The sequence below is a fragment of the Mastacembelus armatus genome, chromosome 16 (assembly GCF_900324485.2).
Source record: "Mastacembelus armatus chromosome 16, fMasArm1.2, whole genome shotgun sequence".
Classification (NCBI taxonomy): Eukaryota; Metazoa; Chordata; class Actinopteri; order Synbranchiformes; family Mastacembelidae; genus Mastacembelus; species Mastacembelus armatus.
Window position 1 is genome coordinate 4,304,418 of NC_046648.1, and position 21,867 is coordinate 4,326,284.

Genomic DNA, 21,867 nt, shown 5'->3' on the forward strand with positions numbered 1-21,867 from the left:
TGCAGAATTATGGCCTGTGCCTTGGACATTTTTGTGAGCCTCCACAGCAACACTGACACAACACACCCAGCAGCATGTGCAGCCCATAGTGCTGACAACACAGAGAGTTCCAGCAGTCAGTCCACTTTATTTATGTGCAGTCTCTTTGCCACACGTAAACAATATGTAGGCTATGAAGCAAAGCATAATGCAACAGAGGAGTTGGCTGAGAGGAGGAGAGAAAGTGATGAGGCCGTTCTTCCTGGTGGAAGAACAGCAGCTGTGGTTTTCCTTCTCTAACAAGTCAGATTGTCTGCTATGAAGAAGACATTTTGTCAGAACTGTATGCATATTCATACATTTATTGTATGCTAGGATACCTTTACTTTGATGTATAAACTGCGATGGATGAGTAGTACTGTATGGATAGGGTTCTCAACAGTATAATATACTGTTATTTCCATCCTAAGTGAAGTATGGGTAGTTTACAGTCAAGGTGCAGGTTTAATTAACTATTAGTAAAGTTTTTGTTAATTTTTCTGGTAGTATTTCTTAATTTTCATTGATTAGCATGAGATTAAAGACCAGTGGCCTTAAATTGTAATAATTTAGAATTACAATAAACATAATTGGATTTATTTTGAGTTAGTAGTGGTTTTGAAAGGTTTATCTATCATTTTTGACAGCCAGTTGAAATTAGAGTTAGGATGTTTTTTTTGTGAATAGATCACTGACCAGGACAGTAATTACTCTGATCAGTAATTATGTGCTACTTGTTTCCTAATTATAGTAACAGCTGTGTACTACAGGGTGACTTCATCAATTCTTCATCAATTCATATGCTGATTTAATTATTTTTTAAATATCTATGTGTTCTGTTGCTCCCCGCCTTTATCTGTTATGCAGTTAGCTGTCCTGGATCCTCCCAAGTACTCCTTCACAGTAGGTGTTGAGTAATGTATGGTAAATTTTGAAATATACGTGTTCTTCAGTGGGAGCAGGAGTAGGGTGTGATACTCTCAAACAACAACAAAGTGCTCATATGAATTAAGGTTTTGTCTTTTTTTCTTATGACCTCTTAAGTAAAGGTCCCTTTAACTGGATACTCAGTGATTTCAGACACTCAAGAGCCTTTTGGCAAAATGACACAGTAGAGTGGTCACCGAGTCAGTTGGAACAGTGGATCCAAAATGCCTTTTCATTTGTTCACTGCGCTCTGTCTATATAAATTGCCACGACAACTCTCTTTGGGTTGCGACCTCTCTTTCGTCATCACTACCGGGAGTATCTACTTTGCTACATAGCACAGTTCTAATGAAATGCAGCTTATGAAACCATTGACACACTCCTGCTAACACACACAGTCACTGAGTAGACAAATGGGGAAGGGAGAGCCTGCCCTTTTAAAGGAAATTAAATTGGTTTGTACCTGGTCATTGAAATCTGAGTGGTGGGTGCGTGAGTGTGCGTGCATGTGAATGTTTGCAAGTCTGAGTGTGCTTTGGGACTAGTGGAAAGGGAGCCTGAATGAAGCCTTAGTGCTGAGGTTTTTAAGCCTGTAATTAAGCATTTACACAAAAGGCAACTTCCTTCTCTCCCAGAGACTTAATGAATACTTACTTTTCATAGAGGTTACTGTGACCGGAGATAAAAATAATTTCAGACAGAATTAATATCTTAAAACCTGAGTAGGTTCAGACCTCTGTATTAAACTCTGCATACAAAACATGCTTAATTAGCACACTGTTTTGCCCTACATGTCTGGGCCTGTGGGCTTGTTTGTGTGTTAAGTGAGCTTTAGCAGAGAAGCCTCTGATTAATGTGGTTTTGTTAGATGTCGACATTTTTAGTATACACTCCCATCAAAGCAAAACGGAAGCAGAAGACTAGTATAAATAAATAGAGAATTAGGAGGGAATTGCTCAGCTCAATTCCTGATTTACAGCATTCCTCATGAACAGTTTTGACTTATGTTTTACAAATTCCCCAAATGCATTTGTTTCCATTTTTCAGTACATCAGTTTGGTGCATTTATCATTTCCCTAAAAGTACCTGAAATATTGTTTTTGGGTCATTTCCTTTTTAAATGCATGTCAGTCTTATTTCTGTTTCTAAGCAGTTTCTAAGGACACCCACAGAGCAACTTGGTGGACAGATTTTATAGATAAAAGCAGTATGGATTGCAAGTCACTGTTTATCCTAAGCACACACCCAGAGTTAATTATTGGCTACCAGCTGTCCTGTTTTTGTGTACATGTGTGCCTGTGTGCACTCATGAGCACTGTATATAGACAGAGATCATCAACAGTTACTAGTTACTAGTAACTAGTAAATGCTTATTAATTTGAAGCTGTGCCCATTCGACTAAATGTCAGTCTCATCTTTTGCATAGTATTTGCTATGTGTGTCTGTCAGTCCATACAGTTTCTTAAAATACACTGTTAGGCATTGTAAATCATGTCCCTCGGTACTAAGCAGGGGGATTTTTAGACAGACACTCGTGCGTCCCACCCAACAAGATCTACTGTGTTTAGAAGTTTTAGGTTCATGTGGTCAGCCACCAGCTCAACATTGCTGACTAAGGGAGTTCCCTCATTTTCTTTTCCTGAATGCTATGCTGCATGTACTTTAACAATGAGGGAAATGTTTTATTATATGTGATCACATTTGGATACTTAGGGTTATTTTTATGGTGGATCAGATTGAACTTGTATGAAACTTGAGATAGGCAAGAGAGAGGGAGAGTATTTAAAGCTACACATCGTTGGCAGCAGTACAGTATGTATCTAGTAATATCCGTGTCTATTTCACATGCCGACCTGTTTTAAATAGAGAGGGTGTGGATGCTACCAGAGCTTGTTCTGTTAGGATACATACTCGACCAGAGTACATGTATACTGATTGAACATGTTAGATCACAATCATGCAGTGTAACCTTTGCTCAGTTGATGGGTTTAATAAGTAGACAGTTCATGCTAGAAATATAGCACAAGAATGACTTTGTTAGCCACCTTAATTAAAAGTATATGACAACTCATGCAAGAAGAATCTTTATTTAAAACACATGGCAAGAACTACTGCAGCCATGTCTATTTTACTGAAGTAGGAGTTCATTATAAGGCCAAGCAGAGAGGAATGTAATTAATGGGCCCCTGGTCTTTGCACAGTCAAAGCAGCACTCGGTCTCGGAATATATTTACTCTAAACCCTTGCCATCATACATCAGAAACATTTGAGACATCTAGACTGGGTGTATTAGTAGACTATTAACCTCTGTCGGTGAAAAGAAAGCACAGCCAGACACTGCCTGTGTCAAGCACACAGTGTAGGGTGTATCTGTGTTATGCAGCTGTTATGGGCTGTTCAGGTTTATTTCTGGAAGCCCGGTGTCACGTGTTAGTCAGTGTGGTACGTGGGTTTGTCAGGCAGAAAGACTGGTGGACTGCGTGTTTGTGTTTGGACAGACTTCTCCAAAAGCAATCGATGTGCTGGCACTGGTATCACCCTGATAAGGCTGAGGTGGTGAAGTGCACATTCTGTTACACATGTTAGGAATGCTCTTGAACATTCAAAACATTTACCACTGATACTAGCTTCTCTTTAGGTTACAGAGGGATCAAACTATCACCACTTTGTGCCACAATGTCAAGCTTGTGACATTTGTGAAGTGCAAACAATTATAAACATTATTTTTATTCTCCCAAAAAACTGGGTTCAATAATAAAACACTATTGCAAATATTTTATACATAATTTTGCTGTAGCTTTTACAGATTTGTGTAATTTTCTATAAGCTGAAGGTTCGTAGCAAATATGCTGTGTCCATGGACATTCAATATCTGTGATAGAAGCATTTTTTGCCCTGTCTCTCCAGCAGGAGCTCTGTCTAGCGATTATAGCATCTTAGGGAATAGAGAACAGACTAATTATTAATTCCTGCTGTTCTGTTTCTACATTCCAACTCTTCTTCCTTTCTCATCTCTCCTTTTCTTTTGTCTTCAGTCTTCCATCTGTGGGTCTGTTTGCCATCAAAGAGCTTTATATATACTGGAGCTGGAGTTCAGGGAAAATACCAGCTCCTAACAGATTTGTAAAACAATAATTACACTCTAAATGCCTATGGCACTTAATTGATTGTTTTATCTCTCATGAAGTTAATTAAGTATGAAGTTATATTGAATATATGATATGTAAAAATCACACAGAAGGACACAAAACATGGGACTGAAATGTAAAGCAACAATATAATTTACATAATCAAAGAATAGGTTTGGGCTACACATGAATTATTAAATTACTTGAGTGTAAAGCTGCGTGATTTTATACTGACTGTTATGGCAGAGATCTAGAAGTCGGAACCAGCAAGACTCAGGTTTCTGAGCCAGTCACTGTATGATGTCCGGCCAAGCCCGTCCAACCTGCACAGTTGTGGTCTTGTAGAAACTCCAGCATGCCCACTGTGTCAGGAAAGAGGTTCCCTTGCGCATATTTTGAGCTGCTGTTGTAAAGCCCTGGGAGAGGGGAGGTATTTGTGGTGCCATAACCAGGTCTTGAAGGCAGTAGCAGATGCCCTCTGCACACGGATCCAACAAGCCAAATATCAGCTCCCAGTAAAGCACAACATCGGCTTTGTTCCAGCAGGGCAGAAACCTACAGTCCAGCAGGTAATCTCAACAGGCTTACTTGCCTCAGCTTGTGATTGGCAGCTGCAGGTGGACCTGGGGAGATGGTTGGAGATTCCAGAGCAAATTGCAATAACTTCACTTAGGCCAGACTTGGTTTTAATGTCTACCTCATCACTGCAAGTGGTACTCTTGGAACTGACAGTCCCCTGGGAAGACGGGATTGAGGAGGCCCATGAGCGAAAGAAGGCAAAATATCTGGAGCTAGTGGAGGTCTGCAGAGGGAATGGTTGGAAGGCCTGCTGTGAATCCATTGAGATGGGCTATAGGGGATTTCCAGGACAATCTCTGCACCGGGCACTGAGGCTTGTGGGCATATGAGGTTTACAGGAAAGAAGAGCCACTAATAACATCAGCGAAGCTGCTGAGAGAGCTTCCGGGTGGTTGTGGATCAAGAGGTAGTGCACCGTTTGGACACAAACTGGGGACTGATCACCCCCAGTTCAGTTGCCGGGTGAGGGTGTCTGATGATCAAAGACCCGAAATACCCTATGACTCTGGGATCTTCACTTGATGTGTCCAAGCTGCCCATATATTCGGATGGTGTCTCTCAAACTGAATGTTAAGAATACCTGGTTTTTCCTTGACCTGCCAGGAAAACTATGGTCCTTTATTGATGTCAGTGAGTGAATCCACTACTGTCATTAAAGAATGACTGAAGATAAAAGAGAAAAGAGAAAATACACAAAATGGGATGAAACAGCTGAAATGTTTTTATGAGATACTTTTCAGCTAATGTCTACAAATGTGTCAGACATATTTGGCCAAATAAGATCTCTTATGGGAAGACAGATATGTTTTTTTGCAGTTGTTCGGACAGTGCAGTAAGTTGGCTTCCTGCAATTGATGGTTAATTATGGCTGTCTTGGAACATGTCTCATGTTAAACCATAACAGTCAAAGTGTGTCTCATCACTGGACAGATGTGGACAAGATGACTACACATGTAAAGAAATGAGAGCAGAGGGTGCTGATATAGTAAATGGATTTCTATTCTTCAAGTATATGTTACACAGATACTCCTGTATACTCCTGTGTCACCAGCTGCTGACTCAATCTGAGGTCATCACAACGCATCCTGAATGTATATAACTGTGTGATAAGAGTGTAAGCAACCTAATTGATCCCAGTGAGTAACAGTTCATTTGGCACCTGAGGTGTGGTGTTGTCTTTTTATTTCCCGTGGGTTATTACTGTTACTGACTCCACCCTCCTGTGTAACAGATTATGCAAAGCTCATTCTTGATTAATTCAGAGAAGTTGCATGATACTGAGATAATGTATGCAAACCATTTCAAACCTTACATATACTTACTTTAGATGCTAAGTTATGATGTGTTAAACTTAAGGCATCATTGCTTTTAATCTGATTAATTGTGGCTGTAGTATCGATATATATTATAAGGCCAGTAATTTCCACAAATCCCACTAATGAATTTTGAGAATAATGAGTTGCATTATAACTATCCAAATCTGACTCTGTAGGTTATCAAATCTATCACATGACGTGGGGATTAGGTGTGACATCAAAGCTATCACAATTCTACATTTCTTGTTGTAGCTCCGACTGAGCATTATTGGTGGTGATGTTGTAAATGACTCCTCATGGTGCTGGCAAAACCATGGGAAGACAGATTCAGCCTACATAATGAGCACTCAACTTTGTTGTCTTTGTTATTCGGTTAAATAAGTGTCAGACCAGCATCATCCTTGAGCAGCTGTACTTTGCACTGCAGTGGGGTGGGGTTTTGTAACCACAGAACTGGTAATATGAGCATCAAGGCATATACTGAGTTAGGCAGTTGTGCACCTAGCAACTGCAAACAAATACTTTATTGAGCTCATACAGGTATGTCTCCAGTGCTCATACAACAGAAAATCTTTCTTTTTCTTGCCCTGTGTGCTTGTTTATTTCTGTCTCTGCTTCTGTTTTCTCACGCACCCACTATATGTGTACATGCATCCAATATCCACAGCCGTTACTAAATGTGGGACTGCTCTTTTCCACAGTTTAGTGGTGTAAATATAGGTTGCCACAGGATACCATGACACCAAAGGGTTATGCGGGCTAGACAGCCTGACAGTGTGTGTTTAGAATGTGAGAGGAGTGGCTGAGGGTCCGGGATGTGAATCATTCATGCTGTGAACAGGAGGTGAAAACTCAAGTGTGCAGCCGGACAAGTGTTACTTGGGTTCCGCTGTGTGTGATCTTGTGCTTCCATGTGAATGTGTTCTGGAAGTTGGACATAGTAGTAAAAATAGTTAAAACATTGTTACTTTGTCGATGTTTGTACTTTTTGCTGATGTATCTCCCAGGTATATTATTTCATGTTTTGAAGTTATTTTTGTACTCACAACAGAGCTTCAGTCCTTTGAATTAAATTTATTACGTAGTATTTCTTTCAAATCATTTTGCTCCCTGAGTTGCTGAGTGTTACACTTTTATACTATTACCAAACTACCGGATATGCCTTACTAAACGATGAGTCGATCTCAGGTTCAGAGATCAGGGAGCAAACTACCATCACTGCAATTAAACCTTCAGTCTTGGAAATGACAGCCAAAAGCCATTGGCAGGAAATACGAGCTTGCTTGGTAGAGCTGTTTTTTCAAACAGTCATCTGGTGCCTGTTTGCAGATTCTCAGTAGAGATTCACAAACTCTACTGTCTTAAGAATTCACTCGCTCCAACACCTGCTTTGATTGCACTCCTGGACATCTGTTTGGCAGGACAGATTAGATCTGAAACACCCCTCGCTTTTCCAATCAGTCAGGCAGTATAGGTGTGTCTGTTGAAGACACTGAGCCTTTGACAGTCCTTTAACCAAGTGAAGGTGTTGCAATCCTGCTTGGACAGTGTTGTATTTTTGGTTATTTTCACATCACTCCTCATTAAATGTCATAGACAATGGTTTCATCTCTTGTTTGTGTGTCATAGTGAATATAGGTCAGTCAGTGCTGTGTTTTTGGCCAAGTAAGCTGCTCAATTCACAGTTGGTTGTCTTCATTAGAAGATAGTAACTCATTGTCCTCTATCCACTCACCCCAACCGGTCAGGGCAGGTGGTTGCCCCAACTGAGCCCGGTTCGGTTGTGTGTCTATTGCAGAGATTGTCTCTCTGACTGACATGCCAACCGGATTTATGAATCTTTGTGGCTCGGACCTGGTTGGCTGCCTTAAACCATTATTTAATTTCATAATTCCATTTGTAACCCCAGCAGTTGATATAACAATCAATCAACATTAAAACCTAATCATAATCATAACAGACTGAATGTTGCTATTGTATGGTAAAACATAGATTAAAAAATGTGCAAATGGACTGTTTACATTTTTTTTGGTTGGGGTAGTTATCAGAAAATAAAGCAGAAAATAATATATTCCATAATTTTTAATAATACTGTGACATTCATTTTTTGCATTGTACATGTTCTGTTCATGTGCCAAGTCTGTATTTTAAAAAGCATTTAATTTTTTTATGTCTTGAGCTCCTCTGTCACTGTTTTCAATTTTTTTTGGGATAGTTTCGAATTTGTTCAGTTAGTTTTCTGCTGGGTTGGTTCATAGTCATGCTTTTTACATCCAGGCAGGATTTATCCTTAGTGCCATGATCAGGAGTGAGCATCGTTGTATTTGGGTCAGGGTGCCCTGAAGTAGCCTGATGTGTGTATATACACACACACACACACACACACACACACACACACACACACAAATGTGTGGACACTGAGACTAACCTGTTAAAGAAGCTAGTGCACAGACAGCAAAAGTGGATGACTGGTTGGCTGTGCGTAGGCTTATCTCTTACACTTGTGGTAAATATTCACTGAGAGCAAAATGTAAGGATAGTCCAACTCTCTGAAGAACCAATATTTCACCAAATGTTTGGTGATATTCATGGTTTCCTTCGCATAGGGGCTGATCAAATATTACCTTATCGAACTAATGACTTTGGTCATTCTACACTGTTACTGACTTAAAATAACTCCTGTATTTTGAAGCAACATTGGTCCTTTAACTTATAATTACAGACTGACACACCAGGGTTTTGGACATGCTGGTCAGTTTATGCCATTAAAGTGGCATTGTGTGCTGCTCATCTGTAGTAGTTACAAAACAAATCTCTCAAAATAGCCATGTATTATGTATTATTATGTATTATGTGCCAGGTAGGTTAACAACTGGGAGAAATTTAGATGATTTTAGGCGATGTTTGTATTTAGTATGTCAACTAACAGTCTTAACATGTATAAGATTAAGTCTAAGCTGTGGATGATTTTAACACGTCACATGAGTCTACAACATCTTTTGCAGTTTGAGATGAATTTTGTTTTAGATTGTTACTTACCTTAGAAACGTATAAAGTTTTATTTTGGGTGTCTTAAATACCTCAAGCCTAAATACACTACTTTGTCCAAAAGAAAATCAGAGTAGTTTTATTAGAGGACACAAAAAAATTTCCTTGTGAATGCTGTTTAGTCAAGTGAATGAGCTGAGTGGATTTGAAAGGTCCGTTAGTTACCTTTGTTTTTGTGTGTGAACCTATTTGTAACTCAGTCACTGTAGCAGTTCAGCACTTACTGCCCCCCTGTGCCAGTACAGGGTTTACTGCATTTCGTTCTATGTTTCTCCTTAGTTCTCTCATGTTTTTCTCAGTTTATGCTCACTCATTCTAACACGGCCGAGACAAGGCTTTTCCTGAAGGAGTCTTTGTGTGTGTGGGGGGGGGGGCAGGGAGCAGGGGAGAGCTAAATGTTATGGTGAGACAAACAGCAACTAAGAGAGAGAGAGAGAGACGGATACTAGCTGACTGTGTTATGCCTGGCTGGGGCCCAGTCCTTCAGTTCCACAGAGCCCAGTTCTTTTTACCTTCAGACACAGACTCACCAAAAACCATCTCATACAATTACAGGTCTCTTAACTGCATATCAAAATAAATGTATTCTTTTTATGTCAGAGTGACATCTTAGTGATTACAAAGTATCTGCACTGTGATTTGATTCATAACAAGATTATACTTAGTCCAGATTATGCTTTTCAGTCAGTCATATGATGTATCTGTTGAAAGCCACATTCTATATTACATAATGAGTCAATGACACCCTGTGTCCTGTGGGTGAGAGTCAGTTGATATATGTCAGATATCAACTGTTAATGGTTAACTTTAGTTCGTTTAGACTTCGCTCACAGTGCTATGTTCATGTGCATTTTTTCCTTTGCTGGGCTCTTTTTGCCTTTCATTGAGCAAGAATGTGTTGAAGGATACAGGATTTTTCACCACTGGATAACACTAAACATGCACACACATTATCTCAATCCTAGGAATTGGATTCATAAACAGTCTGATGTTTAACACTTCTGGAACACTTAATCAACACAAGGACTGTTTTGACGTGAGTGGGATGTTTTTCTTTTGTTACCTAAGGCTAATATTTTGCTATAAAGACACAGAGGGAGAACTTGTTGAAATGTGTGGTACATAATCGCCTTTTCTCATTAACAGAATGAAGTGTCTGCCAAACTAAGTATAGCTTATGCTGAGCTAAAGTCAAATGTGCAGATGTCAACATATTTTCATTAGCATTTGTCACATCGGCAGATGCTGTGGTCTGGGTGTTGGTTTATATCCTTATCTGTTTTTATGGTTTTCATTGAGCTATTTTCCATACATGAAAAACATGCATGGTATACCCCTTGAGCCACCCACATACCTTATGACCCTAAATATTGCTGCTTTGAATGGTTTTTGGTCATACAAAAAATGTTGTACTACAGTGCTAAAAATGGCCTTAGTCGCTTCTGTAAAACAAATGGCTATTGCAACCTAGTCAACATTGGAGGGGGGGGGGGCACTATTTTCTCCTACAGGAAGTGATGTTGGGGATAGTGAAACTATTAATTTATTATTTAGAAGAGTCTGAGGAACAGTTGTGAACAGACGCTCAAGGCTGGATCATCTTGACAGTCAAAACGCTTATCTCAACACTACACTGTTATGTAATCCAGATGAAGAGAAAGGTTGTGTCCCAAACTGAAGAAAGTCATTGGTATTCAGGCTACTTCTGCGGTGATAGCAGTGGGTTGTTTTCTTTAGGCTGTGGTGCTGTCTAAGACTAAACTGTGCTTTTGCTTAAATATGAGTTAATAAAAGTCAGTGAGAATGTGAACACAGCGACACAAAAGACTGTTTTACTAAAGAAATGATACAATTAAATCCTGTTGTTTTCTTAATATATGTAGTGTTCTGTGCTCCAAAATGAACAAGTACAAGAAAACAAGATACAACAAAACCTAGAAAAAGTTATTTATTAAGTTGTTTTTTTTTTTTTGTATCTTGTCATCACCCAGGAGGAGGATGAAGGCACATGCCCCACCTCCGCCACAGGCGCCTCAACCTGCCCCACGCCACATCTTCAGAAACCAAGTACCCAATGGGGGAGAGACATCAGGCATGGACACCAAGGAGAACATGCTGAAGCCCACTGTGAATCTACAGCTAACGCTACCACAGGGATATCAGACTTCAGTAACTGAGGATGGCAGGTGAGAGGACTACATAAGCACACACACACATAAAACAATGCTTTTGTTTAGTTTGCCTTGTTTTTAGATTGATTTGGCTGTAAAACATGCCATTGCCAAATTTTGTTCTAATAAATGCTTTGTTGTGTGAATGGAAATCGCCCAGCCATTCATACCTAAATGTTAATATTAATATCTATAAGTTTAAGGATTTTAGTTTATATTTGTCTGACAGACAAACAGTATGAGACCTTTTTTTTTAAAAATACTTAGTTTGAGTTGCTGTGCCAGTGGAGCCTTGTTAAACGATCCGTTTATAGTCTCAGCACAAGCTTTGTCCCAGAGAGTCGACAGATGAAGACTGACCTGCTAATGATCTCTGCTCCTAATGAGATTCTCTCCTTTGGGGGAGAAAATCAGGGATGTCTATCCCATAATCAAGGTGGTCTTTTGTAACCATACACAAAATTTAGGGAAGTGGATATTTTTACTAGTCCTAAAAAGAAAGTTAGTTTTTCAAATTATCAGTACCTTGATTTTAAGGAAATTATCAACACTTAAATTTGTGGTTCAAACTTCCTACACTGCTTAAATATACAGTGGCTACAGAAATGATTCTGAATCCTTAACTTTTTGAACACTATTGTAGATTTAATTCTAAATGCATAATATTACAGTTTCGCTGATCAGTCTTCTCTTGAAGTGAAAACAAGATTTTAGAAATGTTTGTATATTTATTAAACTCTAAAACTGAAATAATTTATTTATAGTAATTAAAGTAGTCAGACCTTTTGGTTTGGCACAAACACTATTGGAATTTACCTGTGGTAAATTGTGCGAAAAACCAAAACCCCAATAGCTCTCTAACAGAGCTTCAGAAGTCCTCCCAGAGATGGTCATCTGAGCAGAACTCTTTATTGTGCCTTTATGGTCGATTTGTTAAATTGAACGTTTTTGGCAGAATTGAAGTGAAAGTGGATTATATGGCCAAGTATGGTGACCCATACACAGAATTTGTGGTCTGCATTTTAACCCAATTCCAAGTGCACACACAGCAGTGAACACACACCCGGAGCAGTGGGCAGCCCCGCTGGCCCGGGGAGCAGTTGGGGTGCCTCACCACCGTCAGTTTCGCTGGAGTGAATTCAGTCTATGACTGACCTTGGGTATTCCAGCCAAAGTTCAGAATTAAACACAGAGAATATATGTGGAAAGACATAAAGATGGCAGTTCACAGAAGCTACCAATCAGATCTGGATAAACTGTCAAAACTGTGCAAGTTACAAAGACCTAGCCAAGTTTTCTTGTGTGTCTACTACAAAGTATGAAATTAAAGCTCTGAATTATTTTGTAAAAAAAGTTTTTCGGAATTTGTTTTTCAAAAGAATGACAAAACACAAGACCAATAACCTGTGTTTTTTGCTCAATTTGAAAATTGTAAAGTTTTTGCAGCTTTGTTGTAGGACAATTTTAGAATTGGTATTAATGCAGCAGATCAACTTACAACAAGTATTCAATACAAGTTTGTTTCTGCGTTATTAGGAGAAGATGCCACAAAACGTGCGGGCGCGTTTGTCGACCCCTGAGGGTTAAGAATCACGTAACAGAGGATACTGGGTCTGTTGATTGCAGATTTTAGTTGTAGACAGTCCCTGTGTTAGTCAGTGGTACTCTTTGTAGTGGTATCTCTATCAGTTCTGTCATCTGATCTGCCTGTTCCCAGAAAACTCTGGAGACTGTCTTTTGGTTTCTGTATCTGAGGATTGACAGGTAGTACTATAGGCCTCCTCATCAGCTGCAACCCCCACACACATATAAAACAGACACACAAAGCAATGAAGCAGACTTCAGAACATCTCTAGATCAGTGGACATAAGTAATCACACCAGCAAGTACTCTGCAATTTGCCTGTCATTATTTTTCCATGCCACTATGTTATTGCTGCTTTTTTTGACGGAGGTTTTTTAGATTTCCTCTCTTGATAAAACATCTATCATCCTGTACAGTGTCACAGGTGCTGGAGCACAGCTGACACTGGGTGAGAAGCAGTCTGCAGCGTAGACAGTCAATCACACGGTGACACAAAGAGACAGACAAAGATTCACGCTTGTTTTCACAGTGCAGGGCAGTTTGGAGGTCTAAATAAACCGTTCAGATTAAATCCCCAGTATATATGTGTCCTCTGCTTTTTGGCCCTGTGTTTTTAATTTTCCTGATTTCTAAAGCTAAAGCAGCTTAATACTAAATTTATTTTGTACTGATCAAAGAACAGTTCTGGTTTTATGCACATGTTCATGTTTTAGTTCCACTACACATATTTTTTAGATAATGTCAATATTTTAACTAAGGAATACTCTTAAGTGATACCTTATCATTTCTAAATTGTTATATTTGGACTGGGATTTGTGGGCTTTCACAATTGTTATAGGCATTTTTAGGTAGTAAAATCATGTAATTTTAATATAGTCATATCCTTTGAAACCTTCAATTTGCCATCCATTTTAAATGCATCAGGTGAGTGTGTGTCTCCAGTTTATTATATGAAGTACTGTAATTGTAGTCTTTACTGCATCTAAAGCTAGGTAGACTACGTAACCGTATCTTTTCTCCTTCTCTGGCTTTCTCCCTTGCTTCCCATCTCTTCCTGTGGTTCTTTCTTCCATGCTTCCCCACCCTCTTTCACTTTCCCTCTCTCTCCCCCCTTCTGTCTCTTTGTCTGTCTCTCAGTAAGGCGCTAATGGACCTGCTAGTTGAGCTGTGTAGCCACTACCACCTGAATCCAGGACTGCACACACTGGAGCTACTGTCACCTGAGGGCCACTCTTTGGGGTTCAAGCCCAACACTCTATTGGGCTCCCTCAACGTGGCCTCTGTCCTTATCAAGGAAAAAGTCTGGGAGGATAAAGTCATACGCAGACAGGCACCTAAAGTGCCAGAGGTGAGTTATAGTGGTGTTGGATACCGAATGTTCTTTTTGTCATGTGATGTTATACATGGCACAGTATATTTAAAACTTGCTGATACGAGGTTACTGCAAGATTTATCTCATATTTTACCGAATTCGTACAGAGTGAATAATGCAAGATTGATAAGATTGATGGGAAATAGAAAAATGCTTCAAAGCTAGCCTTGTTTTCTTGTGTTTTGCATAAAAAACATGTAGAGTAATAGAGCCAGAATGCTAGAGAAAAGGTTTTGTCTTTAATAGTTCAGTATAGTCTTTGTGCAATATATACATAACTCTTTACCCTGAAGCCAGTATGTAATATTCATCCCTTGCCTTTCTAACTCTATCTCTGACTGCTGGCAGAAAACAAGGCCAGTGAAACCTATAAGGGCACATGCAAAGGTAGGAAGCAGGTTGGGATTAAACTGGCCTAGCATAAGCTAGTTCTCATACATTGGTTTATCACTCGTGTGTGCCTTTTCTGTCTGATATATAAGAAGATTTTTGCTAAGCATTAGTTTCTTTCTCTCCCCTTTTTTCTCTGTCTCTCCTCTGCTCTCCTCTTTTAAATATTTGATGAGTACCTTACCTTTAGTTACCATGCATTATTTCTCTGCTCCTCTCAGGCCTCACTGGCTGCTCTCTTTCCCTTTGATTCCACCTGGCATCAAGCCAGAAAGTGACACTATTTCACTCACTGCCATCAGTCGTACTTCTTTTCATTGTACCACCATTATTAACAGTTAAAATAAAAAGTACTGTGCACTCAGCTGCCACTTTATTTCCTTAGCTAAATTGAATGTAGTCTTGTAGAGCAACCCTACAAAAAGTCCTTCCTTCATGAGACTTTGATTTTAATTTTGGCAAATAATTTTTTGTTCATACTTTTTGAGATGCTGATTCAACTTACTTGTATCCTATATTACAGAAATGTGTTTCATATAAATATTAGGTTGTCCACACATTCTTTATCAATACAAATAGATTCAAACTGTTAAGGTTTGGTGTGGTGTGTGATGAAGGAGGAGAGGTAGGACCCACGTGCGGAACACAAACAGGCTTTATTCCCAGGGTTCTAGTACAAACACACAAAATATCTCCGCCGCTCGGCGGGCAGGCAGACAGGAAAACAGAAGCACCACTCGGTGCGCAGGCAAGCAAGACAGGCAACTAGGACACTCCATACTGCTGCAAACACCATGCATTACATACCTTACTCTATGGTACGTTATCAATGCTCCGACAAAGAACAAAGGAATGCAGGGGACATATATACACAGAACCAAGGACACAGGTGAAAGTAATCATACAAACGAAACAAACACAGAACAGAAAACAGGAAGTAACCAAATTAAGAAACCAAAACCGGAAACAGAAACCTAGGATCCTAACACAAACACCTCTGAATATAATGCAATATAACAAAACAGCATAACAAAGTACATCCTCACAAAAGGAGTTAAACCAAATTGGCTACAGTGACATATAATTATCACCTATCAACAACACTAGAAAATTAGAAAAACTGTCAAAGTAGAAAAATATTAGACTTTGACAGAAGCCTGGACTCTGAGTGCTTTATAGTATTTGAATTAAGAGGCTACACTGTTTGATTGTAAGAAAAATCTAGTGTAATAAGAACTTCTCCAAAACAGCATGTTCTTGCATGATCAAACTTTCAGTGCCACTTTGGTTGAATAAGCCACTGAAGAGTTTTCATAGGATGACATATTATCTAGTCTAATAAATTTTACATTTTCTGGCAACAACCAAAGTCTAACCTAATTACTGAAGTGTCTTTGTGTTTAAATGTATTTCTCTTTCAGTGCTTCACTCCTTCCATACACTTTACAGTTTGCATAGTTTCTTTTTATTCTATAAAAAAACATGCTCCAAAGTTATTATAGTTACCAGACTTCAAATGTGTATGTTACATATACAATGTATCAATTATATAAAATAGATGCACTACTAACAGCAGCTAATTCAGTTGACAAAAGTAAATTCATTTTCTGTGACTGCTCATTCAGTTTTTAGACATAAATGTTTTACGAATGTAATATCTCCCGCATTCTCCCATTTCTGTATCAGAAAACAGTGCGTTTGATGGTGAACTATCACAGCAACCAAAAGGCAGTGGTACGGGTGAACCCACTGGTACCACTCCAGGCTCTCATACCAGTCATCTGTGAGAAGTGTGAGTTTGACCCTGCACATATCCTCTTGCTGAAGGACAGCATCAGTCGCCACGAGTTGCCACTGCACAAATCTCTGACAGAGCTGGGGATCAAAGAGCTCTACATACATGATCAGAGTATAGGTAAACTTTAACAACATGTTTCTCTCAAGTACATTTCTCTGTCCTTAAAGGTTGGGGTTCCTTTACCTTGATTTTCTGTGCCGTGGCTAGTATTGGTAAGCTATGTAAAGCATATACAAGAGGTCATCATGGATGCTGATAAGTGCCTCGGCCAGTTCAGTTATGGAGTGATGTTGTCTGCAGTTTGTCTACAAAGAAATATCATCATCAAAGCAATAGGGATATGCTATTTATTAGTGCAAGGTCTTCATAGTTTTACCTTACGCCACCAAAAAAGACAATTCATGGGGAAATATAGCACAGGTTTATTTATATGCCAAAGCCTCATTTTCAAACTTAGGTGCGATGTATAGGACACAGGTGTGGTGGCTAGACTGAGACTGAACCTTCCTACCACCTACAGAGGATGCTGGCCTGTGACTGTTCTCTGACTATTTTTGTGGCTAAGACAGGAGGAAGAATAGTTTGCTTATAAGGAACAAAAATTTGTCTTAAAGAGAATCAAAGACATTTTGTGCCTTAAATGATGGATGTCATGCAAACCTGCTCAGTAGCTAGGTCATTGAAACACTTCCAATACTGCAGGTCACAAAACTAGTATTGACCAGTATGTGAGATGTGTTAACATATATACATAATATAACATATATTATTGGGTCATTATTGTTTTAACCAGCAGGAGATATGACAAATCAATAGCTGAAATATAAGCTTGTGTTGTGTCCTGCCAAGCCTGTCAAGTAATGAAACATTAGAGCCACAGGGGATTTTTTTTGCATGTGGAGAATAAAGTGGAAATGTTGAGAATTAAATCAAAATGTCCAGAATTAACTTGAATGTCAAGAATAAATTCGAAATGTAACCTAATGTCAAAGAGGATTACTAATTTGCAGGTGAAATGTAGCCTTTGTGTTGAAACTGCATTGTGTTTGGAATGAAAACAACTGTATGTTGAAGTAAAACCACTGAATAATGTTTAATTTCTTTACTGCGTCAAATATGCTTAAAGCAACAGAGGTTATAATAATAAGCCTATGCCTTACCTCACGATGTTTTTGTATTTCATTTTGAACTGCTGCCAGGTGCGTTTAGTCCCTTGGGTTGCTCCTAAATGAACATAAACTTTAGTCAGATAAATCAGTTCTTTTTTTGAGCACAACAGTTATCCATTTATGATTAAATGTTTTAAACCTTGTCATGTTTTCCAGTTGTCCAGCCTAAAATGGCTTCTACTCCTGCTCTTAACTTCTCAGGTATTAGTCATCCAATCTATGTAGTTATTTAATCCTGAGTATTGCTGCGTGTTCATTAACAGTCTTCTTACTGCACTGGTGATGTGTGTTTGCTTTGTAGTGATTTGTCATAAAAGAGATATTTTGTTTTGTGTAATGTCATTGTAATACTTGTGTTAATATTATCAACGACCTTCCTTTATTATTTATATCCATTTACAGTATACCCATGTTTATAACCATTATTAACTTTCCTTTGCATCCAAGTAGCCAAATATTATAGAAATGTTTTTTGTTTTAATGGTTAGTTTATTATAACAGTCTTACATAGCAGTGCTTACAGTCTTTTGTAGGCTGTGAAAGTTGGATAGACGTGGGCCTAGAGTACAATAAAGCTATAGCACCCTCTGCTGATGAAAATCAGTAGATTATGCTCTGTATATTTTGATTGAAACATTGAATATTCAGACTGTTTAAAAATGTTACAATATGACCAGTAAAAATGACACTATGGCAACACTTTATTTTTGTTTATAATGCAACACAATAATTGGTTTGTATGTGAGTGTGTTCTATAACATTACAGTACATTACAGTGAAGATTCTCAGTCGTCCAGGTGAAGTTATTTAGAGGGTGAGTTGAGGCAACTGGACTTCTAGTTTTTAGGTCAAGACATTTCACAACTCATCCAAGTAGCTTCATCAGTCTAAGGGAAAGAGGGTATGGAATCTCACATTTATCCTTCAGGATAAATCCTTAATGTATCTATGACTCACCTCTAGAGAGCACTCAGCACTGTCATGACCAAATATCCAAATTATGTTCTGCAATTATTTGTTGTGTCTCACTTCTGCTGAATTCCTCACAAGCTGTTGAGTATGGTACTGATCCCCATTAGTTTAATGAATGTGAGATTTCTGGTACTATCATGATATTCTTTTTCTTTGTGTAGACTCCATTTGCTCCAGTACTACCAGTTTGGGGAGGCCAGAGAAGAAAGGCCTCCTGGGTATCCTCCAGTTCAGCAGAAAAAAATCCAAGGTAAGATTCCAGAATGCTTTTATTGTTTGGCAATATGCTGTATAAGCACCAAAAGTATATCTATGTATTTTTAATAATCATGTAATAATTTCATTTTTAGTAATGTAATTTTGTTTAATTGGAAAAGTTACTATTGGCCATTTATCCATACTATTACTATTACTATTATTATTGAGTAAAGCGTTGAAGAATTGTTTTACAATTTAAGTTTTACAGTGACTTATTTGCATAACTACCATAAGAAATATGAGGTTGTGTAATAATGTACAAACTAACCTTGAGTGCTGCATGCCATTCGGGCTTATTAAAATTGATAACTAAGGCAGGATAAATGCATGGCTGAACTGGAGAATGCTGCATGTTAGCTGTGCCTTCCATTTCCAGACAGAGACATCTGTGGACATGGATAACTATGACGATAAAGTAATCCAGAATTCAGACAGAGAGTCTAATGTAAGTATTACTAACGTATATGGAAGTCATCAACGTGGTATTTGTTTTATTTTTATCTCCAATTAATATCTCTGACACATCTGAGTTATATATTGTGGATGGACAGAATAATAGGAACACATGCGCAATATAGTACAAACAGTAATAGTACAAACTACAAACACACCTGCGATATTTTCATAGGGTTAACAATATTGCAAGGAAAATCGAATGGATGAACTAATACACTTAGAAAAGGCCAGTGGAGTTAGATTTCATAGCATGGTTCAGTGTTCCTGTTATTAGGTCTGTTTCCTTTCCATTTTTTGCACAGCTGCTGATATTCTGTCTTGGCATACTGTCTGACATATAACATAAAAGGCCTACCTGTTTAAGCCAAAGCACATTAACACTAGACACTAAGAGATGTTCTCCATATCCAAATACTGATAAATGTTGATTCGGTATGTCTGGCGTCACCAGTCAGTAACAACTCTTCAGCGAATAATATACATTTACATTCAAGTTTCTTGACTGGTCAGTGATGTTTTTTTGTGTATAACAAAAACAATAAATGGACTCAGCTTCAAAGACATAATTTTAGAAACACAGGTCTGCATCATGTATTTGATAAATAAATAGAAAATAACAACACATTATTTGTCTTTATAGCCCAAATGATGAATTAAATTAATTAATCATTAAAATCATCATTACCGGTGATGTCCTCCAGAGGGCAGCAAGTGTCCCCTGAAAGTTGGTTTGGGCTCTGCCCATCACGTCTAATGAGGAGTACTAACATTCCTTCCCTACAAATGAACACTGAATAAAACAGATATAGGGAATAGAGTTTTATTGCTATTCAGCTGCAGACACACACCACCCCTACAAGCATTTAGTAATTTCTTGAATGAGCTTGTGAGTTTCTTGAACCTCCTGAAAAGGATTGGTGGATGGAGGGATCTGAGCAAAGCTCAATTAGCCTTTTAAAATAGCTTTGAAGTTGGATTTTTTATCATAAACACCATCGACACCCTAGTGTAGAACTTATTATTCCAAGATAAAATTTGCTGCGACCACTCCAGTTTGTATTGTACATCATTGTTAAACCAGACCTACATTCAAATGCTGCATAAAGCAGCACCTGTTATATCCATAACTCAGTCATGTTAATTTGATTTTAAAGCCATGAACCTCAGTTCAGCAGCAGCCATCTGTGGCTCACCTCAGATCAATATGGCATTTGATTGTGTTAGCTGGAAAAACACAGCCTGACTGACTCTGGTTCACTTTACTATCCTGTCGAACAAAAAGCCTCTGAATCTTCGCCTCTTTGTTCATGTTGTTGACTCCATGTGAGAATTATCATCATCTTCTGCCAGGTCTCACTCATATTTGTGGTCTTCCTCACCCTCTCTGTGTTATTTTTAATGTGTGTCAGATGCTGGTGAATACATATCTTCCCTAACTATTTCTTTAGGGTTTGAAAGATATAGTATCAGGGAAGGAAGGTGAAAGTGAAAAGGATAACAGACATGGCAGCAGAGCATGAATTAAACATTCAAACTAACAGGCAGAGTATTTGGCAGTTGCTTTGATGTGAAGTTTTGAAACTGAAATTTATCTAAGGCAGCGGCAGCTAAGATATATTTATTCATCTATTTCTCAGCAATGCCATCGTTTACAGTAGGTTTTAATACGGTGGGGTTTCCTTCTTAGATACGATTGTTTCTCAGCCAGGGAGTGTTATCAGACTGCACACATGCATTTGAGCACACAACCAGACACACACACACACACACGCACACACACACACACACACACACACATATAGACACATAGTGTTGTTAGCCTGAAGGCATCAGATTACCCTACCTTTGCTACATTAGCACTAAAAGCATAGCCTCTTATCTCTAATTGTTCATTAGGGGTTTAACTACTGGTGTGTCTAGTGTGTGTGTGGGGGGGGGGGGGGGGGGTCAACTAAAATGGTCAGAAAGTATCATGTTAAAGGGCCATGCTGAATAACACTGACATACAATAGGAAAATGTGTGCTGAGGGGAATTTTTGGCAGGCATCATGTCCCATGTTTATGATGTTTTAGAGCAGCACATTGGCCATGAACTCACAGAGTGGCATGAATTTGGTACCACATTTCAGCATAACAATATAAAGAATTTTTCCTGCTTTATTCACTTAGGAAGCACATCTTGCCTGTCTAAATCTTCCAATCAGAGCAGGAAGTGTAGATACAGAGGCAATTGTACCATAGTATATTGTACCATAGTATGATGCATGTTCACAATAATATATACTCTTGCAATGATATGGTGCAAGATATGGAGTAAGATATTTTGATAAAAACAGGTGCTAGCTCTGTTTAGAGTGACTTAAAGACACTACACATTCCCATTGAATTGAATGAGAAAATGTGTCCAAACCTTTGACTGGTAGTGTACATTATATAACATTTTCTTATAAATTTTTTAGTTGTAATACACTCCAAAACATCTTATTGTGGAGAGGTGTTGTCGAAGGCTTCTGTGACCCAGACTCATTGGCCAGCATTGACAGTAATGCAGAGACAGCAATACATTTGCTGCTATTTTTCTCTCACTGGTTTGACAGATTTTTTACTAAGAGGGAAAAGTTAGTTCATGTGAGTTTCCTACTTTTGAATATTATATTTTAGTTGCTCCTTTTTTAGGATGG

At 38.6% G+C, this 21,867-nt stretch overlaps 1 protein-coding gene across 6 annotated transcripts in view; it reads left to right on the plus strand.

Moving 5' to 3' along the window:
* Positions 1 to 21,867, plus strand: part of cobl (cordon-bleu WH2 repeat protein) — a 47,593-nt gene that overhangs the window by 840 nt on the left and 24,886 nt on the right. For 2 of the 6 annotated variants that reach the window (XM_026294435.1, XM_026294440.1), the window contains exons 3-8: positions 11,008 to 11,202; positions 13,909 to 14,119; positions 16,220 to 16,448; positions 17,657 to 17,701; positions 18,634 to 18,722; positions 19,107 to 19,175. In XM_026294435.1, the coding sequence (XP_026150220.1) occupies positions 11,008 to 11,202; positions 13,909 to 14,119; positions 16,220 to 16,448; positions 17,657 to 17,701; positions 18,634 to 18,722; positions 19,107 to 19,175 (838 nt within the window). Of the gene's footprint in view, positions 1 to 9,909; positions 10,053 to 11,007; positions 11,203 to 13,908; positions 14,120 to 16,219; positions 16,449 to 17,656; positions 17,702 to 18,633; positions 18,723 to 19,106; positions 19,176 to 21,867 lie in introns of those variants that run through there. The other 4 variants (XM_026294436.1, XM_026294438.1, XM_026294437.1 and 1 more) reach the window with 4 other exon arrangements.